A 19,191-nucleotide genomic window follows, 5' to 3' on the forward strand; every position below is an offset into this window, starting at 1 on the left:
AAGGTGCTAACATGCTTTGCACATGCTAACTTCGGTGCTAAGTAGTTTGCACGTTCTAACTATGGTGCTAAGTAGTTTGCGCGTGCTAAATACTTAGCACCTAGTTTGCACGTGCAAAGCTTTTAGGCGTTATAGCTTTTGTAAATCAAGCCCTTGGTGTGAGCACAATCTCAGCAACTAGCCCAGCATAGGCTATCACGGGTGATAACTGAGGGCGCTCACTTTATATTTATACAAGGACTAAACAATCAGAAAGTAAAGGAATCCAAAGTAACCAATCAACAGAGAGCGTGTTAGCAGAGAGGCTGACACGCTATGCACTCACGTGGTTAATGTTTACAGTGGCGGAGCACGTACTGAGAATGCGTCTGCCACTTATCCAATGGGAGCTGAGCGCCATGCGCTCCAGTGACGTCAGAGACAGGCCGGAGGCTTGTGCCTCAGCTTGGGTCTCGGCGTTCCGCCGCCATGAGTGGCTGATGGATCTTACAGGGGCGTTCTGGAATGACAAGCAGGCACAGTATGACTGCAGGGGGCTGCAAGAAGCAGTTAAAGTGTACACAAAGCAAAATAAAATAAAAACAAAAATAAACAAAAAAAATTACAAAGTAGGAGGCCTCTGGATCCAGCAGAGGCTTCCCACGTCCTCCTGGACCCCACCATTGCAGAGTGGACCCCCAGAGCATTTCAGATAAAAGCAACCGCTCTCCCCTTCATGTAGGAGGGTGGGTACAAAACGGCTGCGCTCATGCAAGAAGAGAAGCGCGTCTGCTTATCTTCCAGAGATTGTGGCGAGAAAGACACAGGAAGCATTCTAAAGATCTAAAAGGCTCCCTCTACCTGGCAAAGTATCCCCTTTTTGTTGGCTTAGGTTCACTCAGGTTTACTTTATTATGAAGGAAACCAATCATAATAAAAAGGATCAGTGAGGTTTGAATGATAAAACTATGTATTCTGCTCATGGATTCTTTGTGGTATGTGTGACTAGGGGTGTGGCAGAGGCGTGGCTAGAGGTGTGGTGGGGGTATTGCCACAAACCTCTTCGCTGTGCGCCTGCACTTGTTCATGGACGTTAGCAAGGCCGCTCTGTGCAAGCGCACTGACGGTCTGCCCAGTAGCTTGGAGGAAAATGTGCGAAAACGTGGATGAGCAAACCTATTTCACAAGCTTGTCAAACAGGTTCAGAAAGTCCCAGCACTGGAATGGCAGATTTGAGAAGGATGGGGGAAGCTTCTGGATTCTCCAGAGGCTTCCCTCTACTCAGGTAAGTATCTCATTTTTTTTTCTCCAAATGTGCCTTCAAGTACACTTTAAGTGTACCTGTAAGGATATAAGGTGCCCCTAAGGGGAACTCACCTGGGGAGAGGAATCCTCCGGAGGCATCGCCGTCCTACTCCACCAGTCCGTATCAGTGTTGGGATCTACAAAAAATCACTTGTTGATGGCTCATGCATGCACACTGACACCCCTGCTCGGGCTTTGGCGGCATCAGACCTGATCGGGTCTGTGCGGCTGCGCATGTACGAGCCGTCTGAGAAGGTCCATGCTACTATAGACTGCGGACACGATTCGGGAGCCCGTGCTCGCAAACAGCTTGGTGGTGGAGGTAGGTATCTGTTTTCTCTCCCCCCTTAAAGGGCACATCCAAGCACTTAAAAAAAAATCCACTTACCTGGGGCTTATTTCAGCCCCTGCCAGCCGTCCTGCGCCCTTTGCCGCAGCTCCGCTCACTGACTGTGACCCCGGAGCCCCTCCAGCACAAGATCCCCACAGCGCATGCGCGAGCGGCTCTCAGAGCCGCACTGACATCATCCGGACTGTACTGCACAGGCACAGTAGTTCTGCGCCTGCGCTGTACAGTCCGGATGATAAAAGCGCGACCAGTAAGCCGCATGCGTTATCGCGAAGCACTTTTTCACAGCCATGATAACAGTTATCACGGCTTTGTGAATCAAGCCCTATGAGTGCTTTTCTGACTGTCAGAGCTGTCTGAGAGTTTTTTTAAAAAACGCTTCTACTGACTTACATTAAAAACGTTGTACAATCGCTGCAATAGTGATATTTAAAAAAAATTTGTGATTCCTGCGCCCTTTTCCACTAGCAATCGCCAGCGATTGCGATTTTTCATTAGCATTGCATTATCCCTCTTAAATTCGCTCCAGAAAGCGATTGCGATTTGCAAATCGAATCACTATAGTGGAAAATACTTCTCCATGATTTCTATAGTAAAGTAGCAACCCTAGCAATTTAAAAATCACTAGTGATTTGTGATTTTGCAATTTAGCTGTGTAGTGGAAAAAGACCCTTACCGCGATTTTAATGCTAGTCAATGGGAGCGTTTTTAAAAAAAAATGCCCAGCCAGCGCTGTCAGAAAAGCACTCACAGTGTGTCTCAGGCCTAAGGCTCAGTTTGAGCCGGATCCCGTGCGGCCAGCGGGAGCTGACAGTGTAGTATGCGCTCTGATGATCCGCTGTAGCCCGGGGCAGATGAGGTACCTCCATATATGGGGGAACGCATCCGCCTACCCGGGATTACCACAGACTGCACAGTGCGGCCCACCTACTGCAACGCACCCTGCGGATCCGTTACAGAGTGACAAGTGTGAACAGCTCCTATGTATAAAATAGGAGCTGCTCATTGGCCGATTAGCGATGAGCGGAGAACGGACAAAAAAAGGCAGTTTTCAACTCAAGTCTGACAAACAGCCCAGGTTTATTTTAAAGGACAACTGACCTGAGAGGGATATGGAGGCTGTTATATTAATTTCCTTTTAAACAATACCAGTTACCTGGCAGCCCTGCTGGTCTAATCAGCTGCAGTAGTATCTGAATCCCACCGGAAACTAGCATGCAGCTAATCTTGTCAGATCTGAAACACCTGATCTGCTGCATGTCTATCGCTTAAAGAGACACTGTAACATCAAAAAGTTCCCCTGGGGGGTACTCACCTCGGGTGGGGGAAGCCTCAGGGTCCCAATGAGGCTTCCCATGCCGTCCTCTGTCCAACGGGGGTCTCGCTGCAGCCCTCTGAACAGTGGCGCAACAGATCCGACAGCTTGTTCAATATTTACCTTTGCAGGCTCCAGCGGGGGCGCTGTTGCGGCTTTCGGCTGCGAACTAGACAGAAATACCCGATCTCACTCGGGTCCGCTCTACTGCCCAGGCGCCGGAGACTTGCGCCTGTGCAGTAGAGCGGACCCGACGGCGATCGGGAATTTCCGCCTATTTCAGAGCCGAGAGCCGCACCAGCACCTGCGCAGGAGCTGGGAAGGTAAATATTTACATCGCCGCTGTTCGGAGGGCGTGGGAAGCCTCATTGGGACCCTGAGGTTTCCCCCACCCGAGGTGAGTACCCCCCAGGGGAAATTTTTGATGTTACAGGTTTTCTTTAAAGCATAATAAGGTGGCCACACCCCATCCAATTTTTTAAAAATTTCTTTTCATTTCAAGGATTATAATCAATTTTTTTGATTGATTGTAACCATTGAAAAATCTGATCACTGTACCACAAACCTGTTCAATTTTTCGCCAATTATGAAAAAAAAATTGAAAATTCCTTGGGTGGATATATTAAGAAATTGACAATGTACCCTACACCATCCAATTCTCATAAAAATTAATCAGAAGAATCCACCACGCCCGATCGACTTGTTTTGAAATCGGATTTCTTGCTCGAATACATAGAAGCTTTGGATTTTTTGGGGATTATTTTTATCAAATTAACATAAAGTTGGATCATTTAATTGTATAGTGTGTGACCACCTTCAGAAACAGAGGACAGACGACCAGCAAGATAGCCAGGGAACTGGTATTGCTTAAAAGGGAAATTAATATGGCAGCCTCCATATCCCTCTCACTTCAGATTTCCTTTAAAGGAAACCTAAAATAATAAAAAAAAAAAAGCCAGTTTAACTTAGCTGGGGCTTCTATTGTCCCCCTGCAGCCGCAGCGTGCTAATGCCAGGACAAACCGATCCTCCGGTCCCCTGCAGCGACCCACTTTCGCTTCCGGCCCTGGCTGTGCGCAACCTCAAGAAAATCTTGTACAGGGCATGCGCAAGAATCTCTTGAGAGCACAATTAAGGATGCACACGGCCAGGCAGTGGCGTAGCTAGGGAGCTGTGGGCCCTGATACACGTTTTACATGGGGCTCCCCAAACACTCTATACCTAACAATTGAAACAGCGCACCAAAACCTGCCGAAGACAACTACAGTGTCAGAGGTGCAAGTAGAGGATGGGAAACTTAATAATTGCTACTATTTAAAGCATCTATAGAAGTGATTATTACCAGCACAGGGCCAATAGAGAGCTAAAACTGTGCTTGAGGGAGGGCCCCTCTGACCCAAGGGCCCCGATGCGGTCGCTACCTCTGCAACCCCTATTGCTACGCCCCTGCGGCCAGGGCACAGGCGCAGTGGCCATTGAGTCTCCAGAAATAAAAGTGAGTTGCTGCGGGGGACCGGAGGATCGATTTGTCGCGGTGCGGGCCCACGGCGGCTGCAGGGGGCTGGTAGAAGCCCCAGGTAAGTTAAACCCTGATTATTATTTTTTTCAATTAGTTTAGGTTCACTTTAACTTTTTCTTTCTTTGGTAGACTTTAAACAATTTCTCCGAGGCACACTTTCTCCATTGGCCGCTAGATGGCGCCGTGCCTACAACACAAGCAGCTTGGCTGCAGCAGAGTCAGGCTCCCTACAAGGGAAAAGGGTGGGTCTGTGGCAGAAGAATAGTGCAGGAGGCTGGACACATACAAGCAGTCAGGAGTAGTGGTGGAACAAAGCTCAGTCACCTCTCTGTTGGATGTATGAGAAGCAGCAGCAGTGCAGATCTGAGCTGCTGGGCTGCAGCCGGGGACTCCTGTCTATCCTAGGGGGAAGCATCTGACTTGCAGCAGCACCTTACCTTTTCCCCACCTCTGTGCACAACTTCTATTGTACCAGGGCCAGGAGGAATAACTTCACCTCAATGAAGGAGAGAAGGACCAGCCAGAAACTGTCCAGCAAATCTATCATGGATCCCAACCAGAATGTCAAGTGTAAAATTGTGGTGGTGGGAGACAGCCAGTGTGGCAAAACTGCTCTGCTGCATGTCTTTGCCAAGGATTCCTTCCCAGAGGTGAGTCCCTGGAGGGGGCTACTTACCCCCCAGCTGCTGCCCTGCAAGATTGAATGCCCTGCCTGGCACCCTAGGGGTTAATAAATCACCCCCAATCCTTAATCTCTCTCCTCCCCCCCCTCTCCCTCTTTTCTCAGGGGTATATTATTACTCCCCCAGCTTTCATAGTCCACCCCAGCGATCTTTCGCTACAGGGTTTTGTTAGCCGTGGCGATTTTTAGACCATAAGCTCTGTGGGTGATGATTTTTTTTTTTTATGGTGACGGTAATGGTACCCTTAGACAGTAGATGGTCGGGTCATGATGTCTTGCTGCAAAATGTGTTAGTCATATCAATTGCTAATGACCATTCCCATCGGAAGTCACATATTGTGATAATTTGTCGTGGTCGTGAACTATCTGCCTGTGTGTGTGTGTGTGTGGGGGGGGGGGGGCTGAAGGTGTCACATGGCCAATCATCGCCAGATGGGGGGGGGGGGGGAGTGTACGTGGAACGAAAAAAACTTGGATCGCTCTTTGCACGATATTACTTGCATGTTTGTGGGTCTATCTGATATTAGTGGTCAATCAGATTGTTTTGTATTCGGTATGGCTAACTGTTCACTCATCTGACAATCAGATTAGTGTCCTAATATTATAAGATTTTTATTTGTTGAGAACATCCATTGAATAGGCATAATGCCATTAGCAGTGATGTAAAAAATCAGTTTGCAGATCTTCAAGTCCCACCAGTGATACCCCAATTTTTATTGGGGGGGGGGGGGGGCATTATTTGATAAGGTCTAAATACATTTTTTTAGGACTTTTTTTTTCTTTGATTTGAGGTGCCAGTAGAATGGGACAGTTAAAGTTTGGGTGCCTGAGGACCATCCCCCACCCACCCAAGAAAAAAAATCTATCCACCTTAACATTTAATGTCAAAATGAAGGTCCCTGAATGATGGCATCCGCAAATTATGCCTTTCGCTGTGTGTAGTATGATTTACAGCGTTAGTCAGTACATAATTTATGCCCCCACCTTCCCCCGGGCATATTTGCATATGATATCACTGTTGCCTGTGACTAATGATGTGATCTGTTTAGCTGTGTTGGCGTTATAACTTTCAGCTGTGTCGTACGGGCACACGACTCTGGGTAACGATATGACAAGTGACATAATGTTTTTTTCTATGTCTCCCCCGTTCAGAATTACGTGCCCACCGTATTTGAGAATTACACGGCCAGTTTTGAGATCGACACGCAGAGGATAGAGCTGAGCCTTTGGGATACGTCTGGTAAGGAAAAAACTTTAAATATACAGTATATAAAAAAGCAAAATCAATGTCTGTTGACCTCTTTGTTTAAGATTGTGGTGTTGTATAGTATTGATTTTGGCTTGTAAGACTCCTTTGTCCAAGAATCGGATTAAGATACAGTAGCGAGTTGGTGGTTTTATTTTTTTGGGTGGGTGGAGTAGTGCTTGGTTGAAGATCAATAAACAACCTGCAACCCTCAGAAACAGGACAATTTCAGGTTCTTGTAAGCCATGGCATGGCTACAGACTTCTGGGCGCTAGTCTACTTTAGGAGACCCAGCAGGAATCCTCATAGGGATCAGTTGTCTAATCACAGCACCCTCTACACAGCACAAAGCGTTGTGATTGGCTGAATACCGTGGCTGTAGTTCACTACAACCTATTGGAAACCTAGCAGTTTGAGATGATGATGTCCACCCAATCATGTTCGCTAAATTTCCCTATGAGGGTTCCTGCTGGATCCCCTAAAGTAGACTAATGTCGACTTCTGAGCCCCACAGCACATTTTGGACCTGCCACCCACAACATTCTTCCACTAACTTTTTCCCATGCCTTTCCCATCAGCCCTCTATTGCCATACATGCTTTATTCTCGACATTACATGAGGGGCATAAAACCATACAAAAGGGGTCCTCCTTTTTCACCAGTGTATATCTATCATACTTATAGAAAGAGTTCAAGTGCTAATATTCTTCACCCTGTAACCTGTGCCACTGAGGCTAAACATTACAGATCACCTTAATAGAGGTTTCTGAGATTCATATGCTCAGAGAATGCATTGTTGACATAAGGCATACAATTTTGAGTTCTTTATAGCCTAGCTTTGGCTGCATGCTTCCAGCTGAAGATGAGCTTCAGGCAGTCTATGGATAGCAGTCGCTCCCTCACCCACCCTCCGTGTACAAACCAGTCTGGTGATGGTTCATTAAATTACAACGCAAAGTCCCACCTGACAGAAAAGCCAGGAGCCATGGCACTGGTGACTTGGTAAAAGGGGTTGGCCGATTATGGCTCTAAGGATGATGGCCACCCAGAAGCGAATGCCCTTTGAGGCTGTATGCGTACTGGTTAAGGGCTCTGACACAGACCAGGGTCCGAATCTCTGGTCTTCCTGTTCAGTAAGCCAGCACCTATTCAGTGATGAGACCTTTGGACAAGACTTCCTAATACTGCTAATGCCTATAGAGTGCGCCCTAGTGGCTGCAGCTCTGGCGCTTTGAGTCCACCAGGAGAAAAGCGCGATCGATATAAATGTTCTGTGACTTGTCTTTCATGCTGGGAATTTTGAAATTTGCTGTGATGCCACTATATTGTCTATTAGTTATACGTTTGTATACAGTTCAACAGGTCCAGTGGTCCCTGTGCACCAGTGAGCAAAGCCTCATCAGGTCTACATTTCTACACCTTATGATAAATGTATAGTACAAAATGGAGGAACTCTTATTTTGACTATATCTAGTATTGGGTTTGCCATGCACAACATGTTTCAGTCTATTCTATCTTCATCAGAGGTATCAACAGTATATATATCCCTGTGCACAAACATGCATACCACTGAACCTCAATCCAACCTCCAGCATGGTGAGACTTGTAGTGCTCGCCCTGTAAAGGGCCAGTTTGCTCTAGCCTAAGCTTTCTTGTAGAGATCTAAGTCTTTGCAGTTATTGAAGGGCCTCTTCAGCAAACAACCATCATTAATTATCATTTCCGGGTTCATTCAGGCCTTCTGCGTATTCTGGCCTACTTATTGACATACATCTCTTTATGGTCGGGTCCGATCGTTAAACTCACAGCTCCTCTGGGTCCAATTGTTTAGAATCAGCCTGCTCCATCTTCATCTCGTTCTACATTTCCCTGCTACGAGGGTTTTATGACTTGCCCACATGGCTAGGCCTAATTAATCAACAGGTCTTGAATATCAAACCACAAACGAGCAATAAGGCTTTCCTGCTCCATTCCGGTAATAAACAGTCAAGGGTAGATCCAGGAAAGGTACGGTACGACGGGCAGTTACACTGACCGTATTTTTAACTGCTGTGATGGAAATGAGGTCCAAGGTGTTCATTTGTGAGGCGGTGATCCCCTGCTGGCATCTGAATCCTTGCCATGGAGATTATGCTGCTTTCGTCAGCTCATTATGCGAATCGTCTTAGTAACTGGCTCCTTGACACAAGAAGCGATTGTGATATTACGCTGCTCTGTAGTCTGTACTCTTCTAGAGGCTTCCTGTGAATATGCTGATATTTTGCTCTTGTATGGTGAGGTGGGTCTTGACATGGTGTACGAGGCTATCCATTACACACGTGAAATGTATGCTTCATCTTTGTGTGAAGTCTGTGGTAAACTCGTGGGAGGATGGCATGCAGTATACTATTACGTATAAGCCAAGGTATTCCATAGCCGTGAAACTCTGTCTGTTTTACACTGACTCTTCCTTGTCAGCTTAATTACACTTTCTTTAATGGGGACAGACAGTGAAGGTAGCGCAGCTGACAACTTGAGCAAAACCCCATTGAGTCCTCTACCTCTTCAGAGCCCCGCCTTCTTTTAAAGGGGAATTCCACTTTCATTAGTAAATTGCCATGAACATAGATGGGTGCCGCCACTAATGTATTTGTATTTAATAATGTTAAAATGTATCTTACGTTTTCAGTTTTGAATTCCTAAAACTGTTTTTGGTTTATGCATTTTATATAGTGCTGACATAGTCCAGAGTACATTGTTGTGTGTCATTGACTGTCCATCAGAGGAGCTCACATTCTATTCACTATAATAGTCATATATCCCTATCCTATGTAGTCTGAGGGCTGGAACCCACAGGAGCGCTTTTGGCAGCGTTTTGGCAGCACTGCGATACGCTAGCAGTTTGCCAAAACGCTGGGCTAATGTTAATGGATGGGGCAACTTCCACAGGAGCGTTTGCGTTTCCCAGAAACGCAAATGCAGGACCTGCAGCATTTTGGGAGCGTTAGCGCTTCAATGTAAAGTATTGAAACGCTAGCAGAAACGCTCAGCAAAACCTAAACTGAGCGGTTTTGCTAGCGTTTTGCGGTTCAGCACACTGTAAACAAAATGAAAAATAATTCACAGGACCAATCAGGATAAAAACGCAAAACGCTAGGCACCCGCTGGGGAAAAAAATACAATGTTGCAAAACACGACCAAAAACGCGCATGAATCCGCTTGCAAACCGCTCAGACAAAACGCTAGCGGTTGCGTTTTGCGTTTGCGGTTTTCAGTGGGTTCCAGGCCTTAAGCACATTTTTTTTTTTTTATGGGAAACAATTTATCACTTTTTTTTTTTTTTTTTTGGTATGTGGGAGGAAACAAAAGTACCTAGAGAAAACTCTGGAAACATGGGAAGAACATACAAACTTCGTGCAGATAGTAGTCTGTCCATGATTTTTAAGGACATGCCTGCTATTTGTTTTTCTTTTTCATGGTCTGTGGATTTTCTACTGTAATTCATGTTTTCATTCGTTCATGGGGGAACAGACTAACCAGCAAGCTCATGGTGAACCAGAACTCATTGGCGTGTGTAAGTGACTACAATGGTCCTAAAAGCTTCCTTAGGGCCCTTTTCCACTAGCAATCGCTAGCGATTGCTGAATCGCAATTACCGCCGATTCCCCGACGTTCGCCGCCGCGATTTTGCTATGCTATGCACTGCATAGCAAAATCGCTGCAAAAGTCGCTCCGCGTCGCGATCAAGTAAAAAACGAATCGCCGTAGTGGAAATTACCTACCGCAATTCCTATGTTAAAAAGCAAACCGTAGCGATTGTAAAATCGTTTGCGGTTTTGCGATTCAGCTAGCGCAAACACGCTAGTGGAAAAGGGCCCTTACTAAGATGCATGGAGAACAAAAGTTTACTTTCTTAAAACAGAAGGTATTTGCAATAATTCTAGTTGGAGTGAGCATATGTCTCCCACAATGCATCACTGCTGAAATATGCAAATTATCCATTGTTGTCCCGGAAGCTAGCCACACCTCCAGAACCGCTGGAATGCAATTTGGAATGTTAATTTGTACAGAGCCATAATAATCCAACATGCATACAGACTGTTTCGGATTGGTTGATCCATGGGGGGAACAGGAAGTCTGTGATTCTGTGCCCTGCTTTTACTTTCCTCTGTGTATGTGAGATTATTTGTTCGTTCCCCTGAAATTGGTTCAGCTTCCAACTGTTATATTTACAGAGCTGACGTACAGATGAAGCAATTAATGACTGGCTGCTATGAGCATCGAGCACAAATACTTCCTAACGCCTGAGGCCCTGGGCTGCAGTGTATCTCACATACAGTAAAAGCTGTTAAGCCCCATCTACACCATACAATTTTTTTGTTCCATTCATTGTTTCATTTCGATTCAATCCGACATGTCCAATCGGGATTCCATTCAATTTGCCATTGTTTTGCCATGGCAAATTGAATCGAATCCCGATTGAACATGTCGGATTGCATCGATTCGGAGAAAAAATTGTATGGTGTAGATGGTGCTTTAGATTGGGTTAGTATCCTACTAATCCTGTTGCCAAAATGGTATGCGTAACGTGCTGCTAGTTGGCCAATGGAAGCAGCTTGGTGAGATGGGAAGGGGCGTCTCACTCTATGTAGGGTTCATAAATAAGGCAGTTTCAGAGTTAAGAAATTTGGAGCTGCTATAATTAAACGATGTGTAAAGTTTTCACAGGTTTACTTTTACTACATGGATTTTAGAAACAGGTGGTCTTTAAGTGGGCGTGGCCATCTTCCGGCGATTTCAGTACAATGTCCATAACGTGTTTTGGTCTATTTAGCACAGTATTTGTTTCCCTCCAATAAATCTAGATTGTCACCCAAGGTAATCACCAATGATTGTTTCAGGTGACAAAATATAACAGGAAGTAGCTATAAATACTGATTCGCTAGTCACGTCTAGCAATACACTTAATAATCCTTGCACATTTTCAGTCTGGAGTCAGATCTGGAAACTTTATTACTGAGAGCAGGGGGTACTGTACTTTAAAGTGTAACTGTCGGACATAAAATCAAAAATCAATTCTATTTTTATCTGCTAAACAAGTAAGAAGGATGCTAACCAGGCCATTCAAAAGTTATAATCACTATTACTTTTCTTGTTGATAAATGATCATTCCCCAGTTTATCTGATATTTGGCACACACAAAATTTGGTACACAAAAAGGAAGTTGCAGGGCATGCTGAGTTGTCCTTTTTTGCTTTTCTACTTCCCCTCAGACTTAATGCAGCTTGATTGGCTGAAACCTCTTTCCCTCCTGTTTTCCCCTCCCACACCTCTGTTCCTCTCTGATTGGCCAATATTTATCATGCTGAGACAATGCACTTTCTATAGTGAAGGGCGGGCAATTCCTACACAATCAGGCAGAGGAGAGTAAGGGAGAAAATGACATCAGGATTGGCTTCAAAATAGCCACAGTTAAAATGGGAAATACTATGAAGGATTTTTTTTTTTTTTTTACTGTAGAAAAATCACTGCGTGATTTACATATGTTATGTAATTAGAGCAAGTATGTATCTACTTATATATGTGTTTTTTTTTCTGAGATAGTATGGCTGACAGCTCCTCTTTAAAGGCAACTGGCTGGAATTTTTTTTTTTTAAATATACCTTCCCAAAAGGGGGATGTAGTCCATGGATGCGAGAACATCTCTGTACTTGCATCTACGGACTACATCTCCCGGCATGCATTGCAGTGGTGCGACTTCCTCAGGAAGTTGAAATATGTGGTCACATTGCATTTGGTCTACTCACCCACTCAGTTAAACATCCAAAGAGAAACAGAACAAGCTGCATTTGAAACACTGCAGTGTCAACCAATTGTAGAGGCTCTTGAAACGGATCGGATGCAAATGTTAAAGTCAGTGTACACGTTTTTTTTTTTTCCTTTTCTTTTTTTCCATCTTGCTTTTGATTCATTTTTTACTGTACCATGCTGCACACAGGAGAGCTTCTGCTGGTCTTGATGGTATCCAACAGCTGTAGCTGCTACAGCCAGATCAGAGTAATGACCATTGTTGCGGCAATCCATCATGTCTGTGCCAGGCATCAGCAATATCTTAATAAAGTTTTATTCCTGCAGTGCTGTCCGTGGTACTGGTGTCCTCCCACTGCTATGTATAGAGCGCTGCAGAGGACAACGTGCCTGCACCGAACTACACATTCGTAATATCATGCTTGTACAGTAGAATATCTTTATAGTGAACTTCAAGGGACTAGTGGTTTACAATATCAGAAGTTCACTATATCGGAAATGGTCATGCTCAAGCGCATAAAGTATACTATTATACTGTATTTTAATCCAGTCAATAATTGGGAGTTATTTTTTCTTTCTAATGCTTCAGCAAGCGAGCACAGACAGTGTTTTAGATAGATCCAAATGCACAGTGCTGAATATGCAGGGGTTTGCATGCAATAATCACGCAACAGCTTGCACAGGAAGCCTAGGTCTCGCCTGTTAATGCAGCCAGGTACAGCACTGATACTGTGCTCCTCTGTCCACATTTCTGTGCTGCCTGGATGATGCTGTAGCGTTGCAGCCGTGCACAAGCAAGTCACAGATGACAGGCTGTTCCCACAGTCATCAGGCAGCAGCTTACATGGGAAGCATAGGTCTCACAGGCTGGTGTTTTTTGAGGTAATCCGCGCAGGCCCAGAGCAGTGTGCAGATAGCGAGCAGGTTACAAGCGGCTGCCAGCCCGACCACCGCTCATGGTTCTCCAACTGACGTATGACACATGTCCCCGCCCACTTTCCACTCTAGCTGGTTACAGAATACTGCAGGGGCCAAAAAACAGGTTTACTATAACAGAAGTTCTATTATATCAGGGTTTACTATGCCAGGCATTACTCCCATATACTTATAATGGTGTTTGGCCTGGACCTGCACATAAGTTTACTATAACAAGATTATACTGTACTGCTATTCTCATAATTTGTATTGTTTTGCACTTACCCTTATTTTGATGTGTGGAGTATTTTCAGCTACGTTGTACATCTTTACATGGCTGGTGGAATGTAGTGTTAGGATGACTCATTAAGCTTTAATGATGACATACATATTCAGCAGGGCTTTACAGCCGTAGAGAACATCTAATCTTGCTGTAGTGGTGATGTAGATTGGGTGGGTGCTGCTCAATCTAAGCATCTGCGTAATGGTTGTGGAATGTTTATGTGAAATGAGCACCTGGGTTTCTTAATTTCCTGCATATAAAGTGCTGCGGTGCTTTTAAAGCACACCTGAGGTGAGAGTTGCCCGGCTGTCCTACTGATCCTCGGCCTCTGATACTTTTAGCCATAGACCCTGAACAAGCATGCAGCAGATCAGGTGCTCTGACTGGATTTGCCACATGCTTGCTTAACCACCCTGGCGTTCTGATAAGATCGCCAGGGAGGCTGCGGGAGGGTTTTTTTTAAATTAAAAAAAAACTATTTCATGCAGCCAACTGAAAGTTGGCTGCATGAAAGCCCACTAGAGGGCGCTCCGGAGGCGTTCTTCCGATCGCCTCCGGCGCCCAGAATAAACAAGGAAGGCCGCAATGAGCGGCATTCCTTGTTTTGCTTACACCGTCGCCATAGCGACGAGCGGAGTGACGTCATGGACGTCAGCCGACGTCCTGACGTCAGACGCCTCCGATCCAGCCCTTAGCGCTGGCCGGAACTTTTTGTTCCGGCTGCGCAGGGCTCAGGCGGCTGGGGGGACCCTCTTTCGCCGCTGCTCGCGGCGAATCGCCGCAGAGCGGCGGCGATCGGGCAGCACACGCGGCTGGCAAAGTGCCGGCTGCGTGTGCTGCTCTTTATTTGGCGCAAATCGGCCCAGCAGGGCCTGAGCGGCAGCCTCCGGCGGTGATGGACGAGCTGAGCTCGTCCATACCGCCCAGGTGGTTAAAGAGAATCTGTAATGTCCGATTTGTACAATAAAAAACATACCAATCGAGTCACTGTGATCTCCTGGATCCCTCTTTGCCGTTTCCGCTGCTCCCCGCCACGATCCTGGCTTTTAATCGCCAGCTTTAGGCAGTGTTTACACACAAAAAAACATGGCCGCTAACCAGGAAGTGATTTTTCTGTATATGTATATAAAAAATATATATATTCATGTTACAGTATACTACAAGTTTTTATTACATAGTGAATTATCCGCACTCCAGTCAGCGATTCTCACAGTTTCTCAGCATGTGACAGGCAGCTCCCTCCCCCCTCAGACAAACTGAAATTGAGAGCAGAGACCTGTCTGTGAGGGATAAACAAAGCGCGCACACACACACACAGAGCCTGGAGGGGGCATGCATAACTTCTCCCCATCACAGCAGAGGCAACCCATTCCTCCCTGGGTCGACAAAGCTTGACAAAGAAGATTAGATATATTACAGAGCCAGTGCAACTAGAAAAGGCTGCAGTAAGCCAGACCACATTAGAACAGGTATAGGAACTTCTAGGATAGAAGAAATAAGGCTGAACATTTTGTCAGAGTCTCTTTAACCACTTTGGGACCAGAAGTCTCTGGCCCCTTAGAACCAAAGACTTCTGGGTGAAAAAACAAAACATGGCTCACTGATGTCAACCAAAGAGAGAGAAAAGATCAGTAATGGCTGTTTCTAAGTTCTAATGCTGGGATCCCTTTTGAATGAGTCCAGATCCGTTGATTTCAGTAACTGCCGCAAGCATTGTTTTGATAAGGTTGCATCACTGATTTTACGTTACTACCACGGGCTTTTGTATTGCAAGCTGTTACTAGATGTTTTGTCATAGATTGCTGCTGTAAGTGAAGGCGGAAAATCTGTTGTGCCCAAATTTAGTATCAGAGCACGTGACTTCGGCTTGTGGCCTTCTATAAATGCTAGCAATACTGCTACACTTGTGATATTTGTAATAGATGGTAGATTCAAAACTGTTCTATTAGACGAGACAAGACAAATAACATTTATATCGCGCTTTTCTCCTGGCGGACTCAAAGCGCCAGAGCTGCAGCCACTAGGGTGCGCTCTATAGGCAGTAGCAGTGTTAGGGAGACTTGCCTAAGGTCTACTGAATAGGTGCTGGCTTACTGAACAGGCAGAGCCGAGATTCGAACCCTGGTCTCCTGCGTCAGAGGCAGAGCCCTTAACCATTACACCATCCAGCCACTGGATTACTGTATTCCGGTACAGAATAATTTATCTGTGCCCGGAGTTTAGTTCCACAAACACTGGTTCACATGACAGTCGGGGGGCCCGGACTCTCCCACAGGCCGGGTCCCCTAAACCACCACGCGATACCCAGAGGGAGGTACAGGTGAGCCCCTGGAGTTAAGTTCATGTACTGCAGTATACTTGCATTGCTGGACCTGAACTCTTGCACAGGGCACAAAAAAAAAACAGTGAGAAATTCACCCTGTGTGTTTTTAGAGGGAAGAGCCTGTCTAATTCCCCCTCATCTGTAAGTAGTTATAAGTGGGCAGCACAATGGCGTAGTGGTTAGTGCTCTTGTCTTGCAGCGCTGGGTTCCCGGTTTGAATCCCAGCCAAGTCAACATCTGCAAGGAGTTTGTGTGTTCTCCCCGTGTCTGTGTGGATTTCCTCTGGGCACTCCAGTTTCCTCCCACATCCCAAAAAGCATACAGATAAGTTAATTGGCTTCCCTCTAAATTGGCCCTAGACTATCGAACATGCACTACACGATACATACATAGACATATAACTATGGTAGGGATTAGATTGCGAGCTCCTCTGAGGGACAGTTAGTGACAAGACTATATTCTCTGTACAGCGCTGTGTAAGATGTCGGCGCTACTGTATATAAATACTAAATAATAAGTGTAATTTGAGCTCTCAGCTGTGTCAGCACAGAAATCTTGGCACTCCTCGGCAGATACAGCTAATATGAAAACAGGATGTTAACCCATGAAAGCAGGAAGTAGACACACAACAGATTTATTGCAGTTCTGTACGCTGTAAAAAAGAAATGTTATGCTGATGCTTATCTTTTAGAGTAGAGAGAAATGTCTGAGTTCATGTCCACTTTAAAGAGACTCTGTAACAAATTTTTCAGCCTTCGTTCTTCTATCCTATAAGTTCCTATGCCTGTTCTAATCTGCTCTGGCTTACTGCAGTCTTTCCTAACTGCACTGTCTCTGTAATAAATCAATGTATCTTTCCTCTGTCCTGTTTGTCGGGCTAAGGCTTGATTGTGTGGAATGTGCAGGGCTGCTTGTGATTGGTAGAAGCGATACACACCCTCTGCAGGCCCCCTGCACACTCTGAATGACTCACACACTATGCTTAGCTGAGCCTATTAGAAGCTGGTTAGTTTGTTTGTAAACACTGCCTAAAACTGTTAATTACAAGCCAGGATTGCAGCAGAGAGTGGCAGAAACAGCACAGAGGGGCACAGGAGAAAATAATGAATAGAATGGTATGCTTTTTATTGTAAGAATATTAGAGTACAGATTCTCTTTAAAGAAAAGCAGAGCCCTAAAGAGGCTTTGCACACTGTTCTCTGGTCCCCCGCTGCCCAGGGCCCTCCAGCTGTTCGGGGCAGCGCGCCTCTTGTGACGCGGCCGCGCAGGCGCAGCAGCACCGAAGCATTGATCTCGCTGGCGCATGTATCGCTGTTTCATGATTTTTGAGTGATTGATGTAAAAAAAGCGCTAATAAAGATCACTCAAAAATGTACAGCAAAAAATGTGCATTTTACTGCAAACATCACCGCCCCAAACCACCAGCGCCATTCGCTAGCGTTTTGCAGTCCCCAGTGTAAATGGGCCTTAAACGCCGCTTGTCTTTGCCAACAATGGCAAGTTCTGAAGATGAGTATCGGGCCACTTTTTAAAAGAAAAATGTAAAGTAAAGCAGGATGTCAGGTTTAAAGCCCGCCTGATGTAAAGATCGCTCCTCCATCTGGCATTGCAGCCGTTTGATGGTCCCTCTTTCATTCTAGCTTTTTCCACATTACGGTTCATGGCTGAGGCCACCCCCCTCTGCTACTCATTTGTTCCGTAGTAACAGTTCCTCATAGATGCAATCTGGAGGCTCTGAAGGAAATAGTTGGGATTCCTGAGATTTCTGGCAGCGGTCTGTTGCCTGTGTACAGCCAGGCCAGGCTGGCGGAGTGTGACTTGGTACATGATTGTCAGATTTAGGGGTGAGGGGCTGGTGCAGGCTTCAGGCTGCTATTGGAGGTGACCGGGCCATGGGATGAGGGTTTCAGTGACACCGGACTGTTCACACTTCATAAGAGTAATGAGCTTCATGAGTGAAATGTGCTTGTGCTGCTCATGGGACTTAATTACTTCTCAGCTGTCATCTGTTCAAGTGTCAGAAAGTGGACTAGATGCCGGTGCAGATAGGGGCGACGGGGCCCAGAGCTGTGGGGTGTGGGGGCAGGGGCTCAGCTACAAAGCTTACCTTCCTCCTATACAGGGGACTAAACATTAGATCGGGTGGTTTTTGTGGCTACACTTGTTATGGGTGGGAAGACCATAATGGCTGCACTTGTTTTATGACCCTTGTGAGATGGACCCCCAGGCCGTGAAGGTCAGCAAGGGGAGGGAATGGGTGTGAGCAATGCGGGGCCCCATCAGTTTTGCTCTGGGTCCTGATAAATTGTAGTTACACCACTGGGCGCTGGATTTTCTTTATAAAGAATTCTGTGGAGGAACAGCAACCAGCCAAATGAGTCTGAAACCTGCTACCCACATCCAATTTTGATTGGCCGAGCATTGGAGGGTTGTGCTGTTTTCAGCTGGTTGCTCAAGCAACCGGCAAGCACACATGTCCGGCAATCCCCGCCTGTGGCGGTTACAGAGGCCTATACTGTAGTTTTTATTCTGAATGAAAGCCTCTCTGTATCACTGGCTCTTCCCGTGACATAATTGCTGGGTAGTTCTTTATTTTGCCAGCTCCTAAAGCAAAACTCTCGCCAACTAATAATTAGAATGCTTTAAAAATAATTTTAGGAATGGCTCATCGCTCACTGACCTGAAGTAATGCATTGTGGGAGTCACGTCTGGCTCACGTCAAGCTGAATATTCACATACCTTCTGTTTAAAAGGACCAATATCGCGGACATGTTTCCTTCCTGGCTGTCACTTACAATAGGTTGTAACAATCTTTCAGATCTGACAGGTTTTAGACTAGCCCAACTTCTCATGGAGGATTCTCTGGGTTTTCTTTCTTTTCATTTCCTAAATGGCAGTAGCACAGTCCAGCTGCCAGAATCGTGTGCAGGTGAGTAGGGAGGTGGCCCGGCATCGTTGTATAGATCCTTTCCAAGCAGTGCCTTTGTAAAGCTGGATAGCGTACTGGTAAGGCTATTGCCTCTTATGTAGGATTTTAGACTTTGTTCAGGGTTCTAATCTCGGGCTCAAGCCAGTAACTAAAACAGTAAGGAGTTTCTGGGCAAAGCTCCTTATTGATCCAGGTCGCCTGTGGAGCACGCCTTAAAGGGAATCTCCGAGCTGCAAAATAAAATGACATCTACTTACGCGGGGCTTCCTCCAGCTCCTGGCAGCAGCTGTGTCCCTTGCCGCATCTCCGCTCTCATCCGCTGGCTCCCGCTCCACGGCGGTGCAGAGACCGACCTCGCCAGGTTGTCCTCTACTGGACCTGCGCAGGCGCCGCTGCCGATCATTTGCACGTGGTGTGGACTGTACTGCGCAGTCCACTCCATACCACATGCGAGTGATAGACAGCGGCGCTCTTGCAGGTGCAGTAGAGGACAACCTGGCGAGGTCTCGGCCTCTGCACCATCGAGGAGTAGCTGAGAGCAGAGCTGCGGTGAGGGACATA

At 46.1% G+C, this 19,191-nt stretch overlaps 1 protein-coding gene across 1 annotated transcript in view; it reads left to right on the forward strand.

The window, feature by feature from the left end:
* Positions 1 to 4,737: 4,737 nt before the first annotated feature.
* RND3 (Rho family GTPase 3) overlaps positions 4,738 to 19,191 on the forward strand; it is a 42,489-nt gene continuing 28,035 nt past the window's right edge. Inside the window, exons 1-2 of the mRNA XM_068245831.1 lie at positions 4,738 to 5,116; positions 6,301 to 6,388. Coding sequence (XP_068101932.1) covers positions 4,967 to 5,116; positions 6,301 to 6,388 — 238 coding nt within the window. The 5' untranslated portion in view covers positions 4,738 to 4,966. The remainder of the gene's footprint in view (positions 5,117 to 6,300; positions 6,389 to 19,191) is intronic.

Source organism: Hyperolius riggenbachi, chromosome 7 (assembly GCF_040937935.1).
Source record: "Hyperolius riggenbachi isolate aHypRig1 chromosome 7, aHypRig1.pri, whole genome shotgun sequence".
NCBI classification, from domain to species: Eukaryota; Metazoa; Chordata; class Amphibia; order Anura; family Hyperoliidae; genus Hyperolius; species Hyperolius riggenbachi.